The 22,115-nt window shown below is 53.1% G+C and overlaps 9 protein-coding genes across 9 annotated transcripts; 4 read left to right on the forward strand and 5 right to left on the reverse strand.

The window, feature by feature from the left end:
- Positions 1-94: 94 nt before the first annotated feature.
- Positions 95-1,371, forward strand: PG994_005731 (isopenicillin-N n-acyltransferase; the record flags this gene model as incomplete). Its single annotated transcript, XM_066857140.1, has 2 exons — positions 95-130; positions 199-1,371. The coding sequence occupies 2 exons, from the start codon at positions 95-97 to the stop codon at positions 1,369-1,371; spliced, it is 1,209 nt and encodes a 402-aa protein (XP_066716409.1).
- Positions 1,372-1,567: 196 nt separating this feature from the next.
- On the reverse strand, positions 1,568-2,137 carry PG994_005732 (Six-hairpin glycosidase; the record flags this gene model as incomplete). The annotated part of the gene is made up of 1 exon (XM_066857141.1): positions 1,568-2,137. The coding sequence occupies one exon, from the start codon at positions 2,135-2,137 to the stop codon at positions 1,568-1,570; it is 570 nt and encodes a 189-aa protein (XP_066716410.1).
- A 376-nt stretch (positions 2,138-2,513) lies between these two features.
- PG994_005733 (uncharacterized protein) lies at positions 2,514-2,912 on the reverse strand (the record flags this gene model as incomplete). Its single annotated transcript, XM_066857142.1, has 1 exon — positions 2,514-2,912. The coding sequence occupies one exon, from the start codon at positions 2,910-2,912 to the stop codon at positions 2,514-2,516; it is 399 nt and encodes a 132-aa protein (XP_066716411.1).
- A 134-nt stretch (positions 2,913-3,046) lies between these two features.
- Positions 3,047-3,946, reverse strand: PG994_005734 (uncharacterized protein; the record flags this gene model as incomplete). The annotated part of the gene is made up of 2 exons (XM_066857143.1): positions 3,047-3,170; positions 3,222-3,946. The coding sequence occupies 2 exons, from the start codon at positions 3,944-3,946 to the stop codon at positions 3,047-3,049; spliced, it is 849 nt and encodes a 282-aa protein (XP_066716412.1).
- Positions 3,947-4,807: 861 nt separating this feature from the next.
- On the forward strand, positions 4,808-6,811 carry PG994_005735 (mitochondrial import receptor subunit tom-70; the record flags this gene model as incomplete). Its single annotated transcript, XM_066857144.1, has 3 exons — positions 4,808-4,996; positions 5,065-6,514; positions 6,570-6,811. The coding sequence occupies 3 exons, from the start codon at positions 4,808-4,810 to the stop codon at positions 6,809-6,811; spliced, it is 1,881 nt and encodes a 626-aa protein (XP_066716413.1).
- A 1,284-nt stretch (positions 6,812-8,095) lies between these two features.
- Positions 8,096-9,435, reverse strand: PG994_005736 (uncharacterized protein; the record flags this gene model as incomplete). The annotated part of the gene is made up of 3 exons (XM_066857145.1): positions 8,096-8,839; positions 8,898-8,965; positions 8,988-9,435. The coding sequence occupies 3 exons, from the start codon at positions 9,433-9,435 to the stop codon at positions 8,096-8,098; spliced, it is 1,260 nt and encodes a 419-aa protein (XP_066716414.1).
- A 2,656-nt stretch (positions 9,436-12,091) lies between these two features.
- PG994_005737 (uncharacterized protein) lies at positions 12,092-15,548 on the reverse strand (the record flags this gene model as incomplete). The annotated part of the gene is made up of 2 exons (XM_066857146.1): positions 12,092-15,077; positions 15,142-15,548. 2 exons carry the CDS (start codon positions 15,546-15,548, stop codon positions 12,092-12,094), a joined length of 3,393 nt encoding a protein of 1,130 aa, XP_066716415.1.
- Positions 15,549-16,262: 714 nt separating this feature from the next.
- On the forward strand, positions 16,263-17,769 carry PG994_005738 (uncharacterized protein; the record flags this gene model as incomplete). The annotated part of the gene is made up of 9 exons (XM_066857147.1): positions 16,263-16,287; positions 16,345-16,394; positions 16,452-16,649; positions 16,739-16,800; positions 16,861-16,962; positions 17,023-17,104; positions 17,183-17,217; positions 17,290-17,513; positions 17,648-17,769. 9 exons carry the CDS (start codon positions 16,263-16,265, stop codon positions 17,767-17,769), a joined length of 900 nt encoding a protein of 299 aa, XP_066716416.1.
- Positions 17,770-19,789: 2,020 nt separating this feature from the next.
- On the forward strand, positions 19,790-20,897 carry PG994_005739 (uncharacterized protein; the record flags this gene model as incomplete). Its single annotated transcript, XM_066857148.1, has 3 exons — positions 19,790-19,855; positions 19,981-20,475; positions 20,535-20,897. 3 exons carry the CDS (start codon positions 19,790-19,792, stop codon positions 20,895-20,897), a joined length of 924 nt encoding a protein of 307 aa, XP_066716417.1.
- Positions 20,898-22,115: the final 1,218 nt, after the last annotated feature.

Genomic DNA, 22,115 nt, shown 5'->3' on the forward strand with positions numbered 1-22,115 from the left:
CAGAGTACCTTATATCAAGACCCTTCACTTCACCAAGTCACCCGCAACTTTACCGCCAATTCGTAAACGAAAAGTTAAGAAACCGTCCGATAAGATGCTCGAGGTCCGATGCTCTGGAACCCCTCGTGAGGTACGCAGTAGGGATACCCCGATAGTGGCATGACATTGGAAACTCAACTAACAACATTCGTAAATCAGATCGGGCTGGCGCACGGGCAGCAAGCCCGCACCCAGATCCGGGGGTCCATCGCCTTCTACCGGCAGCAGTTTCAGGAGACGTGCGACCTGGACTGGCCCGCCGTCCAGGACGAGGCGGAACGCTACGTTGCGCCGCTCACGCGCCTGGCTCCGCGCCACCTCGACGAGATCCGCGGCATCGCCGAGGGCAGCGGCGTCGACTTCCTCGACGTCCTGGCCCTCAACGTTAGGACCGAGATCACGTTCGGCCTCTTCACCGACGGCTCCTCCACCTTCGGCGTCACCGCCGCCGGGGATGGTGAGATACCAGAGACTGACGGCTGCACCAGTCTGAGTTGGTTCTCCGGCACCGACCAGGAGCATCAGGGAACGTCGTCACCAAAGATGTCCTCCTTCTCCTATCTAGCCCAGAACTGGGACTGGATGCCGGCCCAGCGCGCGAACCTCGTGATCCTCTACATCGATCACACTTCTTCCTCGTCATTGCCTGATACCCACCCCCTCCCCACAATCGCCACCGTAACCGAAGCCGGCCTCCTCGCCAAAACAGGCCTGAACTCCGCCGGCGTAGGCGTCTGCCTCAACGCCCTGCGGTGCCGCGGCGTCGACCGCAACCGACTGCCCGTCCACCTCGCGCTGCGCCGCGCGCTCGAGTGCGGCTCGCGCGCCGACGCGGTGCGGGCCCTGCGCGAGACCGGACTCGCCGGCTGCGGCCACATCCTCGTGGCGGACGCGGCGACGGGCGGCGTCGGGCTTGAGTGCACGAGCCGGTGGGTCCGGGCGCTGGGCATGGACGACGCGGGGCGGACGCACCACACGAACCACCTGCTGCTTCTGGGCCGCGAAGGGGGTGATGAGAAGGACGTCGAGGACGCCACGTGGCTGGCCGACTCGAGGCCGCGGCTGGCGCGGGTAAAGGAGCTCACGGCGGGTATTATGATGAGCGATAGGGGGGCCCAGGCGGAGGGGGCACCGCGGCCGAGTACGAAGTCGCTGTTCGAGGTTCTCAGTGATGAGCAGGGCTACCCGGCATCAATCAACCGGCGGCAGGAACTACCGGGGGTGAAGACTGAAACCCTCTTCACCATCGTTATGGACTTGGCCACGAGGCGTGCCCAAGTCACGTTCGGCAGGCCAACGGAATTTACTGAGGAAACGCTGTTGTCATTGTAAGACTTAGTAAGTAGTAGTATACATGGTTAGAGCCTCCTTAACCCCATGACGCTAAACTGGCCTTCGGCAAGTTAATCAATGGCTACTCGGTAAATCAATTTTTTTCATCGGGTTTCAGCCAAGTCTTGTCCTCTGAAGACCAAAAGCTCCCTAATTTTTCTACGCTTTTTTCTTTGGCGCTCATGGTGGTACCGCATTAGTCCAAGTACTTCTGCCAGTCGAACGACTTGATCGCCTTGGGCGGCCAACGTCCAGGGTCTCGGAACCAACACTCGAAGTGATACGCGCCAGAGCCGACTTCAAAGCCCGGGGAGTCATCCGGCATATTGGCATCGGGGAGCTTGACGACCGCCGTCGTGTTGGGTGGGATGATGACGTCCATCATGAATCTCGTCCGGCTTCTGCCGCTGCCGCTGCCGCTGTCGCTGTCGTTGCCTACCACGTCTGAAACAAGCTGCCAACTGCACTCTACCAACCCCGAGGTGCCGTCGTACGCTGTTTTACACCATGTCAGGTCACCGCCAGGCTGGGGCCGGATCCGAACCTTCCTCCACCCTACTGCATTCTCGTCAAGCACTAGTTCTTCGTTTCCGGTCTCCGGTCCTGTCGCTATTGCGGCCGGCATCGGGGTCGCGTGAGGTGACAGGCCGCCCACGACGGAATGAAGCCAGCTCGCTACACTGCCGAGGGCATAGTGATTGAAGCTAGTCATCTCACCGGGGTTGATGCTACCGTCAGGAAGCATGCCGTCCCAGCGTTCCCACATGGTTGTCGCGCCTTTAGTTACAGGATAGAGAATCGAGGGGCAGTCGGTAGACAGAAGAAGCTGATAAGCTGTCTGTAATGCGGTGTCCTCTTGGACAAATCTAGCTCCCGGCTTCTCTATCTCAGATTGGTGGACGGAAGTAAGGGCTGGGAGCACGACGGGCGTGCCCGCAAAGCCCGTATTCACCCTTGAACTTCGCAGTCCGCACCAATCGAATCAGTCTCGATACTGCGGTCGCGCGACCCTGGTGGTCCGAGTCGTTATGGAGACCGAATACCAAGGCCAGGGCCAACGAGGTCTGTGAGTCGCCCGCGACAAGCCCAATGGGAGTCATGTACTTCGCTCGGAACGTCTTGATAAGCCATTCGGCGTCTACCTAGTACTTCTCCGTGACTTCATCGGGCTCGTTCAGCACCTTGGAGATGCGATACATGACGCGTGTGACATGAACAAGATATGCGTCCGCGACAAGAGTTCCATCCGCCCTCCCAGCGCCGGGGTCATTCGGTGGCGCAGCAGGGTCAAGCCAGTCTGCCAGTTGCCAGAGCTGGGGATCCCAGAGTCCATCACCGTCCCGTGGGATCACCTCGTCTACATACTTCCGCATCCCATTCCAGCAAGTTCTCAGTGCAGACTTGTCACCTGAAAATAGGTAGATCGTCCAGGGAAGCAGGACCACGACATCGTCCCACACCGCCTGCGGAACAGGGGGTAAAGTGCCGGTCTTGGTGATCACGTCCGGTACCACGAAAGAATTTAATGTAACCGGATACATGACCTGAACTTTACGAATTAAATGATTCATCCTTGCCTATGAAGGACATGGGATATACTTACCGCAGGTCTGACTAGAAGTTGAGGTCCCTTCCGTTCTTGCGACTTGGTTAAACCCACTCCGGGAAGCCATATTTACTTCTTCGAGTCCGTTAGTCTGAGTCGCCCTGACATGAAACCTCGGGCACCATTGCTGAGCCAGCACTCTTCTCCATCCACAAGATCCGCCGCAAGAATAGGCTCTTCGATGGCCAACCCCCTGGCAGGCGGTCAGAACAAGAATGTGATCGTGAGCAAGGACAATTCATACCTTTCTAAAGCCCATCTTCTGGAAGTGCCATTGTTTCCTCCGCTCCCCTCGCCTTTGACGAAGATTCTGGTGATAGGGGGCGTCACCCACTTCCCGTTCCGCCAGAAATATGGAGTAGTTAGGCTGGCCTCCATGACTTGGCCATTGCCGGCGTTGATAAGCAGGACCTCTCTCGTATCGGCCGGCCGGAGCTCGGCACGGTTCCGTGCATCGTCATACACGTGGCGTTCCGTAGTTTTGAAGTGAGTATACTCACTGCCCTCCGTGGACCTGGTGTCAACAAGGACTTGCCACTCGGCGCCCCTGCTAGCAACCCACTCGCCGTGATCAACAGGGTCACCTTGACCATCTGCGCCAAGAGGGCTGGGCAAAGTAGCAGGGAAAAGATTCTGGGACGGCACATTGGCGATCGGTGCAGCCTCGTGAGCGAGCTGGCCGTCACAGCCTAGCGTTACCTTGACTCGGTGCGGGGCATTGCTAAAGGAGCTGGCAGCAGTATTCAGGTAATCTTCGAGCCTCCTCAAGCCCTCTTCCCCTGAGATGAGCTTGGCCGCAGCCTCCCAGCGCCAATGAGTAGCAGCTTGCAGCATCCGATCCCTGTGGTAGTCCAATATGTAGAATGGAGATGGCCTCTGGTTCCAGCCCAGGTTGGTGAGCCCCTGTTCAGGTACAGCCAGAAGGGATGGGTCATAGCGCAAAGTGGTGAAGATTTTGAACTCATCCATCTCAAGTCTCGGAGATATTGGAGGTAGTTAGATTTTTGACTAGGAGGGGCTCAGCTGAGATGAGTCAAGTAGAACATATGCCATCTCATGCATTTCTAGCTAAGCATAGGTACTCCGTATCCGTACAATTGATCTGATGCATTTCACTTAACCTTACAAGAGACGAAGATTGATGAACAGCGGCGGGCTTCGGGGCGATGAAACCCCCACCCGGCTGCATCGGCTGGCAGCTGATTGGGCGGAAAAGGCTCGTCAGTTGGTCGTATGATGGCATACTTCCGATCACAGGCCTGTGTTGAATCTTTTTTAGGGTGGACAGCGTGCCTTGCAGGGAGCTGTCCACTAAAAGCTGGGTGTAAGAAGTGGTCTGAGTGGCTGGAAAGTGGAGGCGCGACCAGATTCACCAGCAAAACTGCCAGCGCTGCCAGCTGAAGCTGAGGGCAGGAAGCTGCCCGGGAAGGGAAAGAGCTCCTCCCATGACAGCACCTCCAAGGAAATGTCACGCTAATACGCCAATAATTTTTCGTGCTCAATGCTTTTAATGCTCCCGCTGCAAAACGGCATCATCGACCAAATTAACTGCAAGACACTACCGACGGTGCTGCCAACTCGATCTGGACTGCTTCGAAATTCTACCCGACACTGACTCCAAGCCAAAAACACCAATACCTTCTAATTCCTTCTATCCAATTATCCTCGACCTCCGAACCCCCCTCCGGCCTCCACTCTCGCCGCCCACACACCTGTTATCGCAACCCAAGAGGGCACCTCACACTCCGACTTCCCCCAGTCTATAGACTTGAGATCATTGCTTTGACCATCCACGTCGACGTCAGCACTTAATCCCTCTGCCTCTCGACCATGTCTGGCGCATCCGCTGCCCCCGTGCCGCCCCCGGGTACTCCAATTGCTGTCCCAATCGCCGAACATTCAGTATGGGAGCGCATCACCAACTGGGCCTCGGAGAACAAGACGCTTGTCTACACAATCGCAGGAGCCACTCTTGTCGTGACGAGCGCTGGTGTTGTCTACTATCTCAGCAATGATTCTGTGAGTTGCTTCTCGCTAGCGTTTCCTATCCACTCAGCCAGACGAAGCCCGACTAACCATATCCGAAGAAGCCCAAGTCGACACAACCCAAGCTGTCCAAGAAGGAGCGTCGGAAAAGAAAGGAACAAGAGCGCCAAGCGGATACGGAGAAGAAGCCTGACTCGAAAATGGCCGATGCATCCTACAAGCAAGCTAAGCCGGCAAATGTCGAGACCGCCGATGAGCTGCCCGTTATTACAGAAGAGTCTGTCGAGAGCTTGACTGCTGAACAGCGCAAGGACTACGCACAACAGCTCAAGGCCTCCGGCAACAAGGCCTACGGCGGCAAGGACTACAACAAGGCCATCGAGCTGTACTCCCAGGCTATCCTTTGCAAGCCCGACCCCATCTTCTACTCCAACCGCGCTGCCTGCTACAACGCTCTGAGCGTCTGGGACAAGGTTGTCGAGGATACCACGGCCGCCATCAACCTGGATCCGGACTACGTCAAGGCTCTGAACCGACGTGCCAACGCCTACGAGCACCTCGAGTCGTACAGCGACGCCCTGCTTGATTTCACCGCCAGTTGCATCATCGACGAGTTCAAGAATGAGTCGAGCGCCAACGCCGTCGAGCGGCTCCTGAAGAAGGTGGCCGAGCAGAAGGCCGAGGAAATCATCAAATCCAAGAACCCGTCAAAGCTGCCCAGCCCCACCTTTGTCTCCAACTACATTCAGAGCTTCCGTGTCAAGGACCGCCCGGTCGGCTTGGAAGACACCGAAGTGTGTTCGCCTGAGAGCGGCAAGGGCCAGCTGCAAATCGGATTGAGGGCTATGGAGAGAAAGACGCACGAGGGTTACGAAGAGGCCGCCATTGCCTTCGAGAAGGCTTTGGAGCTGGGCGAACTGGAGCCTTACGAGGCGCTTGCCTACAACTTGCGTGGCACTTTCAGAACTTTGCGGGGACTTACACAGGAGGCATTGGCCGACATGGACAAGAGCATTGAGCTGGACCCGTCCATGACACAGAGCTATGTCAAGCGTGCCAGTATGCACCTGGAGCAGGGCGCTCGGGACAAGGCCACGGAAGATTTGGATAAGGCGGTCCAGCAGAATGACCAAGATCCGGATATATACTACCACCGCGCCCAACTCCTGTTCATCCACAGCGAATTCCAGGAAGCTGCCAAGGACTACCAGAAGTCGATCGATCTCGACCCCGCCTTCATCTTCTCCCACATCCAACTTGGTGTGACTCAGTACAAGATGGGCTCCATCGCCTCTTCGATGGCCACCTTCCGCCGATGCATTAAGAACTTCGAAAAGGTGCCAGACGTCTACAACTACTATGGCGAGCTTCTCCTTGACCAGGGCAAGCATGATGAAGCCATCCAGAAGTTCGACACCGCCATGGAGATGGAGAAGCAAACCAAACCAATGGCCATGAATGTGCTGCCCCTCATCAACAAGGCCCTAGCACTCTTCCAACAGAAGTCGGAGTTCACCGAGGCCGAGAAGCTCTGCGAGAAGGCTCTGATTAGTAAGTCGTTCCCTGAACCTTGTCTATCCTTCATTTCACTAACCCGGTTGACTAGTTGATCCTGAGTGTGACATCGCCGTCGCGACCATGGCCCAGCTCCTTCTGCAGCAAGGCAAGGTCACTGATGCCTTGAAGTATTTTGAGCGTGCTGCCGAGCTGGCCAGGACCCCCGGCGAGATCGTCAACGCCCTGTCATATGCGGAAGCTACCCGAACCCAATTACAAGTCCAGGAAAAGTACCCTCAACTGGCATCAAAGCTGCAAGGCATGGGTGGTCCTGGCTTCCCCGGCCGCTAAGCTCCTTTCGAGCAAAGACACGTGTACAGTCAGGCACCATTGCATGAGACCGTCATGACACAAGGTGCATATTTTGATACCAGATTATGAGCTCTTTCCACGGTTCTAGTCACGATGATGATTCTGGATTCGGCTTGGACTCGTTGCCTAGGAGCCGTGTAGTGTATGTATATTTTTTTGTCAGGAAGCAGGCGCATGAGGTTTGCTTTGCCGCCCCGTATGTAAGGCAATTGCTTGGTATTTCTCCTGGCGTTAACCACGCGCGAGTCGACTGTCAACGCTATCATGCATCCAAGAAAGCGAAAAACGACAGCCGGTTCGGGGGTGGGTTATGTGGTGATGCTGTGGACGTCGGCTTGAACCGCCAATACATGATGGATGCGCCAGGAGAAGAAGCAGTACAAAAGACAAGAGACATGAAGAGAAGAAGAAAGGAGAAACAAAGCAAAAATTGGGGGTCCCAATACCATCACCACCCAAAAGTATGAAAATTCCTTGACTGTATTTTGTATATAACAAAAAGGCCGCCACACCGTACTGTACGTAATCCACGTCCATCCTACTCCACTCTATACTTTTACCATCCAGCCTTGTACAGCCACGGTAGCCCCGGGTTTGTAATTTATGAAAACATTCAATGATGCACCCAGTGACGTGACATCTTGACGTTCGATAATGGTCCATCTGGAAGATCGATCAAGCCCGCTTGTGGGTCGGGAGGGGACAGCTCCCGGAAGATGTTCAGTTCCTCTCACTCTGATTCGTGGATGCCATCTTCGCCGTCTGTCTACATCGTCAGCAAGATCGAGTCTAACTCACAGCACGTGCTTGAGACAAGGGGGACATCGTCATCCTTCCCGTTGTATATCTACGATCACCGCCACACAATAGCGGAAAAGAAAAACGCAACAATAGAGGATATCATTATGAGGTATCATAGGATCAAAAAGACTCTTGCAATGCTACCAAGAAAACACAATCATGACCCAAACTCAGCCACACCGCTCTACTGTATGCCCCTGAAAAGGGGAACATAGGTCTACAAAGCTTTTCGACCCTTTTCGAAGGGGAACATTTTACGCAGTCTCATCCATCCCTGGTCCTGGCTGTTTTTACCCAGTGACCCTAGCCAAACGTGAAGATGAGAGTATTTCCAAGAATCAGTAATGCCATCCACCCGTGCCGTCCATGGTATGCTTGCTCGTTTTTCGCGAGAATGGAAGAAGTATCGCGCTAAGCGCTTACGAGTCGACGGGAGGACTGGACCAGGGTATCCGCGTTGCTCTATGCCGCGCCTGCGCCCGCCGTCGCAGCCGCCGCAGTCTCCGGTCCCGTAATGGAGCTCGCCACACTGCTCCGCGCCGCCCTGGCGTCCATGCTCGCGCGGCTCATCTGGCTCGCCATGCTGACGCCTGTGCCCTTGCGGGCCTTGAGGGCGTTCTCGTACCGCTTGGCGTTGAGCTTGGGGGTGCCCTCGCTGTCCAGCCCCAGCACCTCCATCAGCTCGGGGATCTCGACGTGGTCGCGCGTGGTGCGCATGCGGTGGCACCAGGTGACCTTCTTCTCCTCGCTCTTCTCGTCGTCGATCGGTCCCGTCTTCTCGTCCAGGTCGATCGACTTCTCCTCGTCCGAAGGGGTCGGGATGGGCGAGTCCAGGGACAAGGACGCGGGCTCGAACAGGAATTCGCCACCGACCTGGCGTTGGTCGCCCATCTTGAGGACCAGGCCGGACTTGACCTGCTTCAGTCCCTGTACGATGCCGGACATGACGGTCTGAGCCACGGATTTGTTCTGCATATAAGCCGGTCGGTTGCCCATGGCCAAAGTCCGAACCATGCCAAGTTCGTTATAGAGAACCTTGGTGGGATCGGCATAAACGGGGAAAGGACAGTGGGTTTCCGAAATATATGTGTTGATGAGCTCCGGCGCACCACAGCCGATCACGGCAATGAAAGTCGGTACTGGTAAGGCCAGAAGAGCCTCTGGCGTGATGGAAGTGGATAGCATGCGCAGGTACTCCTGGCAGTTCTGTTCGAGATAATATTAGCTTCCTTTACCGCACTTCATCAGGGCAATCATGACTTACACCGCAAAAGAAGTGGCGCACGAATATGATCAGCACGCGGCGTGCTACATTGGGGACCCGAGTACAGACTCTTGAACGTATGCGATTTACGACTGGCGTCTAGCACCGTGTGGTTCTCCAACCTCTTCAAAGTTGCCTGAGTAGGAAGATCATTGTTGGTCTGCACCTCGCCCTGGAAGTCAGGCGGGTTGATATCGTCATCTTTGAGGTTTGTTGGTTTTACGGAGAGATCGCCAGCGGGAGCGGTTGCCCCATTTGTCCCATGCGTACTTTTCGCCGGTGCCGACGTTGAAGCAACGGTAGGACTCGTAGCAGCGTGGGTCGTGGCGGTCGGTGATGTCGTCTCGACGGGCGCCTTGACAGTGGTGTCTAACGGCGTGGGTTCGGCAGCGCCACCGGCACCGGCCTGCGCTATCTTCTCAGACGGTTGAGGAGTGGGCTGTGTCGTGGGCTGTCCTGTCGTTGCGCTTGGCTCGGTCTTGGTGGCTTCAAGTGCGCCAGTGGCTTCCTTTGCCTGTGGCTCGGTTGTCGAAGACATGTTTGCGACCTTTCTGGGGTGGTCGGTCAAGGGAGTAGGAATGCGATGGCTGTATGAGGGTTTGGGCTAGCTGGCGAAAGAGCAGTCTTCGAGGTAGACGCCTAACCTAGGTCGCAAGGATAATTTTCTGGGTTGGGGTATCTAAATATGAAACGGAGAAGGTTGCTGTGCTGGGTGGTACCGTGGCGTTTCTTAACATATGCAGGTAGTTGCTGGCTCGGTGGGGATGGCGGTGGAGGGAAGAAGAAGGAAAACAGATAAAGTGCCAATGATGAACCGACACGAAATACTTCAGGCGCTTTGTTGCGATGCGTAGGGAGGACCGGAAATCAGGAATCTTAGGAATTCGCCATGCACCATACTGTACTATGCCTTGGCCAGCATCGGCTTTCAGCACAGAGAGAACAGCGGCAGTCTAGACAAGACAAGACAACCCACCCACCCTTGCAGAACGCGCGCAAGCCTATCGCAATGCAATGGTATCAGGATGCCGCATCCAGGGGTGGTCTGGTCTTTGTCTGTCGATTAAGCTAGCGGGAGGGAACCCGAATGGGGGTGGTTACTGATGAGCACACACACCCAGACACCACATCGTCTCAGGGATCTACTGTACATATGGAGGTACAGAAAATGGGCCCTGTCAACTCGGCTATCGTGGGTGGATTCTGCCCGTCAAAGCCACTTACGAAACATTTCCAGGACAGTCCAGGCAACGGATATCGCGACTGGCTGGCTTGTCAAAGCTTTTGGTTTTAGCTGCTCTTGGAAATTGGGCAGGGAGTAGTGGGAAAAGTGCCATCAATGTGTTTCAGCTGCGTATGAGGTCATCCCCGCTTACTTACTCACTTAAACTTACTCGCCTAACCCAACCTAACGCTTACCTAACCGCCGGGACCCAATGTACACCCCCCACAGTCTTGGCTCTTCCACCTCCTGACTACCCCGTAGCAAGGATGAACCAGCCTCAACACTGACGAATTGACATACTCGTATTAGATATCATGGTATAGACCCTCTCGTATACCTCTCTCGTTACTGTTTATCTTTCAAACCTGAAAGCCTTTCTTGTAATGCCAAAATTGACTCATAAGAATCATCTTTTGAATATGTCCTACCGCTTGGTGGCTATGTAGCAGGCTCCCCGTAATTAACGATCCAGCCTGCCAGCAGATCAGCGGGAGGGCCTTCACGACAGCCAGCGGGGTTAGATCTCCGGAAAGGTCCAGTTTACGAAACTGCGCCACAGGACAATTTGCGAGTACCGGCTTTAAGTGCACAACCTTCTTCGTCCGTTGCATTGCTGCCCGTCGGAGCTGAAGTTGCTGCTGCTGCTGCTGCTGCCTCTTCGGGCCTAGTATTAGGCCCGGGTACGTCGTGCGAATATACGGTAGGCTCGAATCGAGCTTCCGTGCTCTCGATATGCGTCCAGATGCGACGCAGCCAGCAGCGTCCCAAAGCCAGCATGGTGCCAAACGATGATCAGCAAACCACAACGGCGTAGTGGAAGGGGTGAAGCAGATTACGAGAGCTTGGAGCACGTGGCTTGTGTGAAATACCTACCCTGGAATAGGTCGAGGATACAACTCGCCGCGTTCAGTTGCTTTGGTAGAGAAAGTCATAACAAGACTAAATAGAGGGACGATGATTGGAGGTTTCGATACCAAGCAGGCAACTAAGGAAGCAGCTAGACAATTGCTACTGGATGCAAAAAGCACTGTTGTTTGGTTCCCTGGCTGAACACCTACTTGGAATATGATATATACGGCATGAGCTTTCGGGTTGAAGCACTTGGCAAAAGGATAGGGGTTAAGGATTGCTGACTGCACCATCACGCGGGTTTGGTTGCGTACTTCATTTGTGTGTATCCCCTTATGCAATACTTCAAAGTCGGGATTTGTCTAATCGTGCAGAACGAGTTCAGATCTACGCAGTGTTCATCCTACATGGTCATCATATCAAGCATGTTTCACAAATCGTACAAGTAAAGTTGAATTTCATATCATGCAAATGAGTGTTTGTATTAACGAATGTGTTTAAAGGCAATCAAGTGCCTACCGCTCTTCACTGGTGAACGACCGAATCATCAACGTGAAGGCCAGAAGCAAACAGGGGCATTGGACCCGCCTAGGTCATCATGCTTCTGAAGCATCTCCCACTTCATCAACCGCTGCCACAAGTCTTCTGGCCTTTCAGGGCACTGATGAGGAGTCCGGGCTGAATCATACTATCACATAATGATGATGTCTAAGAGTGATGGCCCCCTGGGTGGTCTACTCGGCAGCTCATAGCGGACTGCCGGCTATCTCCCAACTGAATGCATGCAGCCTCAAGGCGACCCAAGGTTTTGGCCTAGTCAGCCAGAGGGAACATCACGAACCGCCTGGTTCCGAACACTTCCATCCCTGATGGACGAAGCATTAAGATCACTTCACCTTCTGCATCGGTCGTGTGGTCTAACCCACATTGTGGCTCTGAGCTGTGGAGTTTTCACCGGCCCTAGATCATGGGATCTCCGCTTCCAATTCTGTTTGGGATCGGGTGTTAAACAGTACCGAAGAACGCCGTATAGACGCGGCCCGGGATGTCGGCTTAATGTCGCCCTCGCTTTGTGGAGGGATTGTGATGATTGCAGAGTCTGTCACCGTAGAGATTGAACTCAGTCAAAGCCACCGCCAATCTGACTGGCAAAAGCCGTGCTGATGCTCTTCTCGTCATCATCATAGCGACGTCCAAAGCCGTTGGTGTAACCAGGTCGGCCTCCAGAGCTCTCAACATACTGCTTCAAGCGATCCGAGTGGGTGTAGGAAGCGGGCCGGGACCGAAGTACGTCTGGCAAACCGGCTCCTAGACTGGCGCCACCCTGGCCAACACCTTTGCCACCAATGATGCTAGAAGTCGTGTCTGTGTACTCTGACGTCGCAACGCTTTCACCGGCAACACTCTCGGTGCCACGACCACCACGCTTGCCACTTACGCGACCAGCGGATGAGTTGAACCCGGGCAGGCCAGGCCACTGCTCGGCGTTGAAGTGCGCAAACATGGGCGGGAAGGCTGTGTTGCCAATGCCAGCACCTCCCAAGGCCGAGCTGTGAAGACTCGAGACGTCATCGGGAATGTAAGACATCATCGAGTTCGAATCAAACTCATGGCTCGGTGATGGGCCATTGAAACCGCCGTTGCGGCCATTGGGGAAGCCGCTGCCACTGGAGATATAAGACATTTGGTGGGGTCTCTGGCGGAAAGTATTTTTGGGTCGTCCAAATTGCATCAGGGACGTCTGCAGGTTCGTCAAAGGTCCCTCAACCAGACATTTCTGCTCCTTGAAATGTACAAGCAAATGGTGCCAGAGGTCATGTTTGGCCAAGACCTTCGGGTTTCCAATGATGACCAGACCGTATTTAGCACGGGTTAAAGCGACATTCAGACGGCGTGGATCGGATAAGAAACCAATGCCCTGATTGTCGTTGGAGCGCACACAAGACAAGACAATGAAGTCCTTCTCTCGGCCCTGGAAAGCGTCGACAGAAGCCACTTCAACTTCCTTGTAGGATTCCTTCTTGAAAGTGCCCGTGTTCTGCATGGTATTCACGATGTAGCTGCGTTGGCCCTCGTATGGAGTAATCACACCAATGTCACCCGGTCGCACACCAGCTTTGAAAAAGCGAGTCACGATCTTCTCAACGTTAGAGGCTTCCGTTCGGTTCAGGTACGATGTTCCGGATGCGGAAATCTCCTCGTTTCCGAGATTGCACCAGAACATCATGGGAGACTCGGCCACGGGCCAAGGGAAATCAACGTCCTTGCGGATTCTGTTTGGCGCAGAAACACCGTTCTGAAGAGATCCCTCATAGAACATGTTGGACGGGAACTTGGACAGGCAAGGATGCATACGATACTGGATGTTCAGTCGGATGGGTGTGAACCCGATTCGGACCAATCGCTCGAACAGCGACTGGTTCAGACCAGCCTTAGCGGCCTTCTTGTTCATGATCACAGGTCCAAGTTGCTTGTGGTCTCCCACGAGCACGACCTGCTTGCATCCCAAAACCAGGGGGATCATACACTCCGGCTCGGCAGACTGGGTCGATTCGTCAATCAGAACGTTGCGGAACTTCATCTTGGCTAGGCGAGGATCTCCGGCACCGACACATGTGCAGCATACGACGTCAGCGTTACTCAGGATTTCCCTTTCAGCCGCCCTGGTAAGCTGCTTGAATTTCTTTTCATCTTGACTTGAAAGTTCATTGGCTTCGTTCTTGAGTTGGGTAAATTTCATCAACTCAGGGTTGCTGTCAAGCATGCGCACCTGCTCGTGCAGAGCCAGGAAGCTAACCGATGACTCTACATCTTCGCGTGATTTGGCCGTGAGTCGGACAACCTTGAGACCGGTAAGGTTGATACGCTCGCAAAGCTGATCCACTGCGACGTTCGAAGGTGCACACACTAGAACTTGGCCGTTGTTCATCTTGGCAAGATGATAAATAATAGTCGCGGACGTGACCGTCTTGCCGGTTCCTGGGGGGCCTTGAATGAGACTAAGTGGAGTAGAGAGGACGTTCTTGATAGCATTGATCTGACTGCCGTTTAGCTCTGGAAGGCCGGGAACACTGAACTTCTTAGGTAGGTTGGCCTTCATAGGAGCAACGGCAACTTCGTGGCCCAACAGCTTGTGGAAGATGTAGCCTGACACGCTCATGTCATCAACAGCGAACGTCTTCATGGCGGCTTGCATACGATCATACGAAGTCGCTTTCCAGACGTAGTCGGCCGAGAAATTATGCGTGCATTCAGTCGGTACAGATTTGTCGTTTCCAGTCTTGCGCAATTCCAAGGTGACCTCGTCGTTCTGGCTGTTGGGGATTTTAATCACGTAGCCAACGCCTTCCCAGCCTGGGCGCAACTCTCCCTTGTACTTGAGACGCATCTCGTCGCCCACAGCGAGCTTGACATCACCTGATTCGAGCTTAGGGAATGTGAAGCTCGCTGTATGCTTGTAGTTGAGACCGATATCCCAGCGAACTACCAAACCGTCCTCCGACTGAGCTTCCTTGAGCTTCTTGTCGTAGTCGGATTCCATCTTGACAAGTGGGCCAAAAATATTCTGGTATTGGTACGGGTCTTCGTATTTCAGCAACACGGGGTGAGGTTCGTCGTCGACACTGGCGGCCTTCTCGAGATCAGCCACGGTGGCATTGGTGTTGTCCTTCCACATTTCCTCAAGTTTTGCAATCATGGGAGGTGTCAAGTGTCTAGCTCGAAGTTGCTCGGTATCACTGGGAGGGGCTACGAGCCACGACAGAAAACCGCGGTCTTCGATCAGAGGTTGCCACCTGGAGATGTCCCAACTCATATCCTTGGACGATGGAGCGGCGCCACAGGGTTGGCGGCAGAGGAGCACGACGACCGTGTCCGACTTGGCAGGGATGAACCCGAGGAGGAAGACGTTCTTTGTACCGCAGTTGTAGCACTCGAGAATGGTGTCGCCGAGGGTGGATTGAGGGTGAAGTTGTACTTCCTTGTGCCGAGCTCTGACTAGGTGGTTGACAATGTGAGACGAGCTGGCATTGCCGCGGGCACTGCAAAACCACTTGCTGCATGCAAGACACTTGACAACAGAGCCGGGAGCGTGGATGCCGCAGTATCTTCGAGGTAGTCAGTAAGTGTGGTGTTATGCGACGCAATGACCATGGGTAGATATATACATACGCGCAGGCATGATCGGGCAGTTTCTTCTCTTCTTCGGGGGTGTTCTTGAGGTTGAGGCCCTTCATGGCCCCAACGGCAGCACTTGCCATGCTCTCATTATCGTCATCCTCGAATGCGGCTTCGGTCTCATTGTCGTCGTCGTCGGTGCGGCGGCGCGCGTTTCTCGTCGGGTTGCGACCACCAAGCTTTCCATACAACAAACCGTCGTCGGCGTCTAACGTGGAAAGATCATCGTCGCCAGCGTTTATGGCAGCAGCAGAGTCGGAGATTAGGTGGTTGCCGACGTGGGTAAAGGCGCCCTCCATGGCCGCGGAGAAGCTGGCCGGGGTTAATGTAGAAGCTTTGGCTGACCTCGCTTTTCGAGCCTTGGCTGGAGCGCTGCGCTGTTGAGGTAGATTAGAAGCCATGCTTGCGATGCGACAAATGCACGTCGAAGGAGAAAAAGTGAGGAAGGCAGGAGGCCAAAGGGCCAAGAGAATATTATGGCGCTGGTAAGAAGGGAGCGGGTAAAAGAAAAGCCAAACATATACAAGAGCATGCCACTCACTAAATCAATAATTTGGATTTCGTCTTGGTTCAGCTCGAGCCTGGTCCGGCGGGAGGGATAGGTGGGCGGATGAATGCGGGAGTTGATGGATGGGACACGGAAGGGAAATGCGTCACATCATTGAAGCGCTCGTCGCAAGGGAAAGAGGTTGCCCGGCACACAAAACTCCCACTCGGTGGTTGTTTTAATGGTGATTATTTTGTTGTCAGCGATGGAGTTTTAGACTTGGGGAAAATGCCCACATTGGTTCATTGTCCCCCCCCTCTTCCCCCAAACCCAAAGCAAAGGCTCGTCCCCAAAAGTGCGGCGAGGTTGAAGTGGGCTGTAGTGGGTCCGCGTGCTCTGGATTATCAGCGATAGGCGGCGATAAGGCTAACTGCCTCTGAACTTTTTAGAGGGGCTCCTCCTGTAGCTTTTGAAATGTTCTTGAGGCCTGCAGCCAGACCGTCGCAAAACATTGAACTGAGATACTCGACTACGTTGTAACCCAACAACCATTTCCTAATCCCTCCCGGACATACTCTGACACAACTGCCACTGCTCTTGGTCGCTCAACCACAGCCCAGTCGCAGTCATGATTCGCCGACAAGCCCGTCAAAGTACGTGTTTCCAGATTCGATTTCTCAAAGTGGTCGCTAACAGACATCTTTCTATAGGGCGCGACTACCTGTATCGCAAAGCACTTACATTACGAGATGCCGAGATTGTACGTCCTCCCAGTATGGCTATTCGTAACGGACGGGAACTGACCGGCTTCATCTAGTCAGAGAAGCGCGCCAAATTGCGACAGTCACTGGCTACGGGAAAACCATTGTCGGATCCGAAGATCGCCAACGACAAGGAGCTGAGGAAAGACTTCGTATACGATGAATCGCGCCCCGACCGCACCGTCGACGAAGAGTTAGACTTGGATGACGAGTACAGCCAGCTTGAGGGTATCGTGGAGCCAAGAATCTTGGTTGTAAGTCGCCAGGTTGACTCGTTGATGCTGTCCATGCCGATGGATTTGCGCCTCTCTGCGTTCTCCGCTAACGACGATTGTGCGGGCAGACCACATCGCGCGACCCTTCAGCCCGTCTTTCAGCCTTTGCCAAGGAAATGAGGCTACTCTTGTGAGTTCTCAGTTTGCAATTGGATATTGTAAAGAAAAAAAGAGCTAACGCCGTATCCAGCCCTACGGCTGTACGACTGAACCGTGGAAATGTCATCTTGCCGGACTTAGTTCGAAGCACACAATCTGCCGGTCTATCTGACATCGTCCTGCTGCATGAGAAGTAAGTGCTGCTCTACCTATACCTTTGAAATGGGTACCAATGCTCACATGACGACATTAGGCGTGGTGTTCCGACAGCTCTGACTATATCGCATTTACCCTGGGGACCCACAGTCAGCTTTTCCCTCCATAACGTCGTGCTGGTAAGCATCTGTCCTTCAATACTTCCGACCTCTCAATATAGGAATTACATGAACCGCCTGCTAAATTGTTCCATGCAGCGTCATGACATACCAGGTAGTATCCGCGGTACAGTGTAAGTCTTCTTCTGAGTGATGCTGCGTGTCACCGTATCTCTCGACCAAACCTCCTGCTAACTCTTTAACAGGAGCGAAAGCTACCCACATATCCTCTTCGAGGGGTTCTCGACCAGACTGGGCCGCAGGGTGTGCAGGGTGCTCAAGAACCTGTTTCCTCCACGAGAACCATTGACGAGTCAAACAAAACTCGGGTCAAGAGTCGTGACGTTTGTGAACATCAACGACTCCATTGAGATCAGACATCATGTGTTTGTGAAAACTGGATACGACAGCGTAGAGTTGAGCGAAGTCGGTAAGTATCCCAAGACGGAGTTTCCCTTTCCTCACTCCTTTCTAGAGCCTGATGCTTGAGAATTTCTTTCACCTCTCTCTCTTCCAACGCAACTTGAATGGGTAGAGCGATGGCTAATGTTGGGCAACGAAAAGGTCCTCGTATGACGATGAGAATATTCGAAATCCGCAACGGACTGTTAGACAATAAGGATGCCGACGTCGAGTGGCATCTGAGCCAGTATACACGAACAGGACGCAAGAAGGATTACCTATGAGCAAAACGATCTGGTCGATTCGGACAGCAATTGGGGTCGTTTTCCGCTCACACGAAGATGTGGTTTACTGGACTATGCTGAATTTCGTGGCGGAACCATGCATATCTCTGCACCGGGGATTGGAACACATAAATTGGGGTTGCAAGGAGGGCACCAGCATAACATCCAGTAACGGAGCGCACAAATTCGGCGCCGGTGTGGGAGAAGATTAGATTTCTCATGGTGGACTTGGTGCTGAGAGGCATATCAAAGATGATGGATGCACTCGCAAGAAGCTCTAGGTCAGGGGGTGGGGGCAAATTATAGGCCAGCCATTGGCAATAGCATCAGGTACAGTCTATTCTACTGGCATTTAGAAGGCAGTAGCAAATCTGTAATGCTCTTTTCTTCGCCGTTTGAGATCCCTGACGCATAACGGTTCAAAGATGCAGACGAGGTCATCGTTGGCCCGATATTAGGCCATATACCAGAGACTATAATTCGTGACCCGCAGCAGGAGTTGAAGAGATAACAAAAGGATAGGATTTCTACATGTAAGAGGTCGCAAATAAGGCAATCAAGTGCGTGAAAGCGAATAGAAGATTCGCGATCATGTCTAGCATCGAATCTCACTTTTGGACAATACGATGGATGCTTAATGCTTATTATGGGCTCCGTCACCACGGACGGTAAGCATTTATCCGTAGTATTATCTCGTAATGCGTGTCTTACCGACGTATACTCAAAGCCTGCAGGCGTACGATTCTCGAAGGTATTCTGCCATGGTCGAACAAATGCCGTACGTCGGGACAAGACGCTAGCCTAATACATAGCATGAAGTCAGGTGACTCAGTCAAGGGCAATACTGGAGCCTACTTCTGGAGCAGAAAGACTGGAGATGAGCATGTTGAATAGCTGCCTGTTTGTAGGGACTGTTGAAAATATCGACTAGATACGCTCGCATGACAGACCCAAGGTACGAGCCCAGCAGACATTGAATTGATTTACGGCAAGCGATGATGGGTGTTGATTGATGAGGCGACGAGAACTTAGCAACACAGCCTCGGACTGACGACGCATGGCTTTTTGCCATTTGCCATGGAGGGAGCACTAATAAACTACTTGCATGTAACCGTGGGCTAGATCGTGCTGTCGATGAGCGGATGAGCGGGCTGTGCTTATTTTAGATATCTGACGGGGTCGTCTTACTGGGCTGGCTTGGCTGGCTGCGCCGAGAGCAGCACATGAGCTAAAGGAGGTTCGCTTTCGGCTAAGGGCTGGTGCCGGGGTTCCACCGTAGTATTTGCTGTGCCAATGGCAACATTGATCATTGATGGGCCCATCAATCACGTTGAACCCTTACATGCAATCCCCCAAGTCCCTACGGACGGAGCACTGGAGCGGTGTTCGCATCAGTACTAAGCCTTCCTCTTGCTTGCAGCTGACATCAAAGTATCTACTCACCCGATTTATCTAGCTAAGGTACATACATCCTTATGCAGGCTGATTGACTCCTGTGCTCAAGTATGAGAGCATAATAATCTCGAACCTCCCCAACTTCTGGCCGTTTAAACATTTCCGCTTGTTTCGTTTCTTGTTTTTCACTTTGCCCTCGTCTCTTTGTTACCCACCTGGGCCAAACCAAAGTGCTCTGTTTCAGATTGATAGATACTCTACCCATATCGATTTTCGTCGCATTGCGAAAAAGCAGGGCGAGAAGTAAAGACGTCATTGTCCAGGAGAACGGTCCCCAATCCTGTCTGTATCCATCCTAATTTACTTAATCTGGAGGAGGCCGGGTTACTTGCTACGACACTACTAAGCCCAATCCAATAACGCCCCCGGATCCGCCGCCTTTCAAGCAAGAACCAGCCTAGGAGATTGCCATTGATCTTTTCGCTCCACCAACAACAACACCACCAAACAAGGTCGTTCGACGGGCCAGCGAACCATTCCTTCTTCAACTCTTCCATCAACAGAATTACTGTCATTGTACGGGCCCAACCATCGGAATCGCTCAAGTCATCAAATTTAGCCCGTCATGTCTTACAGCAACCCCTACTCGAATGCTCCGGCTGCCGAGCAGGGTGGCTATGGTGGTCAACAGGTAAGCCTAGCCCAAACCACCAACAACTTCCTTTTCATCAACGCCGAGTGATGCGCCAATGCGATAATTCGCCATGTCCCTTTACGGAAGACCACGGCTAACGATGACGGGTCGCTTGATTGCAGGATTACGAGATGAACAACTACGGCACACAACACACAACACCGTCGACACTTTCTCAGAACGACTTTCTGCAACGCGTCGGCCACCTTCGCAATGAGCTCACCTCGTTCCAGAAGAATGTCCAGGCCATTTCGTCGATGCATGCGCGCGCATTGGACGAGGCCGACAACGGCATGTCAGCGCAGCAGGTAGAGCGCCTCACGGTCGAGACCCGCGCTCTCATCCAGGGCATCCGCGACCAGTTGAAGTTCCTGGCCCAGGACGCTGCAAACACCCAAGACGGCAGCAAGACGACGAAAAACAACCAAGTCAACACCATCAAGAACAACTTCCAGAACGAACTTCACGCCTACCAAGACGCGGAGAACGCCTACCGCCAGCGCTACCGTGAGCAAATCGCCCGTCAGTACCGCATCGTGAACCCCAATGCCACGGAGCAAGAAGTGCAGGAGGCAGCCAGTACCGACTGGGGCAACGAGGGCGTTTTTCAGACAGCTGTAAGTGTTACTAGCATATCCGGAAGTAATTGCCGACGGCATAACTAACCAAAGCTCAGCTTCGCACCAACCGTACGGGTCAGGCGACCTCAGTGCTGGGCAACGTGCGCGCACGTCATAACGAGCTGCAGCGCATCGAGCAGACTATTACGGAGCTTGCAGAGATGTTCCAGGACCTGGCGGTGCTCGTCGAGCAGCAGGAGATTCCTGTTCAAACGGCTGTCAACAACGCTGAAGATACTACCAAGCACATTGACGAGGGCAACGCCCATGTTTACAAGGCCCAAAACAGCGCTCGCAACCGAAGAAAGTGGAAGTGGTACTGCCTGCTCGTCGTCGTGCTCATCCTCATCATCATCGCCATCATCCTGGCCGTTTACTTTACGATTGGACCGGGAGGGAACAAGAACAAGCAGCAATAAATATTGCCGGCGACAGGATGAGTGGATGATGAAAAGAAATGTTTCACGTGAAGCCTGCCCAAAGGAACAGGAGGGAAGGCAATTTCGGGATACCAGGAGGCTTGGGCAAGCCAAAGTATGACAACTTGACTACTTGAAACAGCAGCAGCAGCATTCAGGCAGTATTTTATTCTATGTTTCTAAACTTCAAGAGCTGGGGCAAAAAGCGGTTCTTGTATTTTTGCGAGTTTTTTCTTGTATGGGATCGCCTCTGCCAAGCTAAAAGCTGGCATGACGATCATAATTCTTTCTACATAATAATGGCGCTGTAGTATGATGCGTTTAAAAGCTAGAGCTTTGAGAGTTTTCCATTAGGTTTAACAACTTGACTTGGTGAATTAACCCCTTAATGACGAGGCAACTTGGTGCGCTGCTCTTCAATATCCTGACTCACTTGGGCAGTCGTGTGGGGGAGCAAACCAGATACGCACAGGTATGCCAACTGGGTTCACCTATGTCATAATGACAGAGCTTCCAGATGTGATTTACGACTTCCTGGAGTATGTGTACATCACAAGCGGGTGTCTATTCTATCTCTCATGATATGTGAGCGATGGCCAAAGGCCTCCCCTTGACAGCAAGGTGTGCAACATGCCTGCCTACCCTGGGCATATGAATCTTCTAAGCATTGATTGAATGTGATTTTCCTCCGATGATGTGTGTTCAATGACTTCTCTCTATCGTCTTCTTTCTCACCGTGTGATATCATGCTATCGTAGGTGTGTTTCTTTCGAGGTCGTCTGTGTCGAAGGAAAATACCTAATAATATTAGCTAGCTATACCGCTGGCCAATTCCTCCACCTCGAGTAGATTGGGCTAAAATTGAGATAGATACTATGCATTGAGCAGTATCTTTGATTTTGGTTTTTCAATAGACGAGGTACCCCTATTCGAAGTTTGCAAGTCGAGGTGGGTGAAATAGGGGTAGCTTGTAAATTTTTGGAACACACACGTCCCCAACTTCGAATAGGGGTAGCTCGTAATTCTCTTTGGAGCACATGCGATATAAAGAGCGCCGCTATCAGGGGAGGGGCAGAGGGCAAACTGATGATGATCATACACTTGACATATAGAAGGCAGGTTGTTGTTACCTCAGCCGTTCTCTGATGCAAAGACTTATGAGATAAAACGACACAGATCAAAGACTCGTATGCACTTACTACATGACAGCCCCATGGC

The sequence above is a fragment of the Apiospora phragmitis genome, assembly GCF_038363925.1.
Source record: "Apiospora phragmitis strain CBS 135458 chromosome Unknown utg000006l:1.0-5683423.0:1.0-5690449.0, whole genome shotgun sequence".
Lineage (NCBI taxonomy): Eukaryota > Fungi > Ascomycota > Sordariomycetes > Amphisphaeriales > Apiosporaceae > Apiospora > Apiospora phragmitis.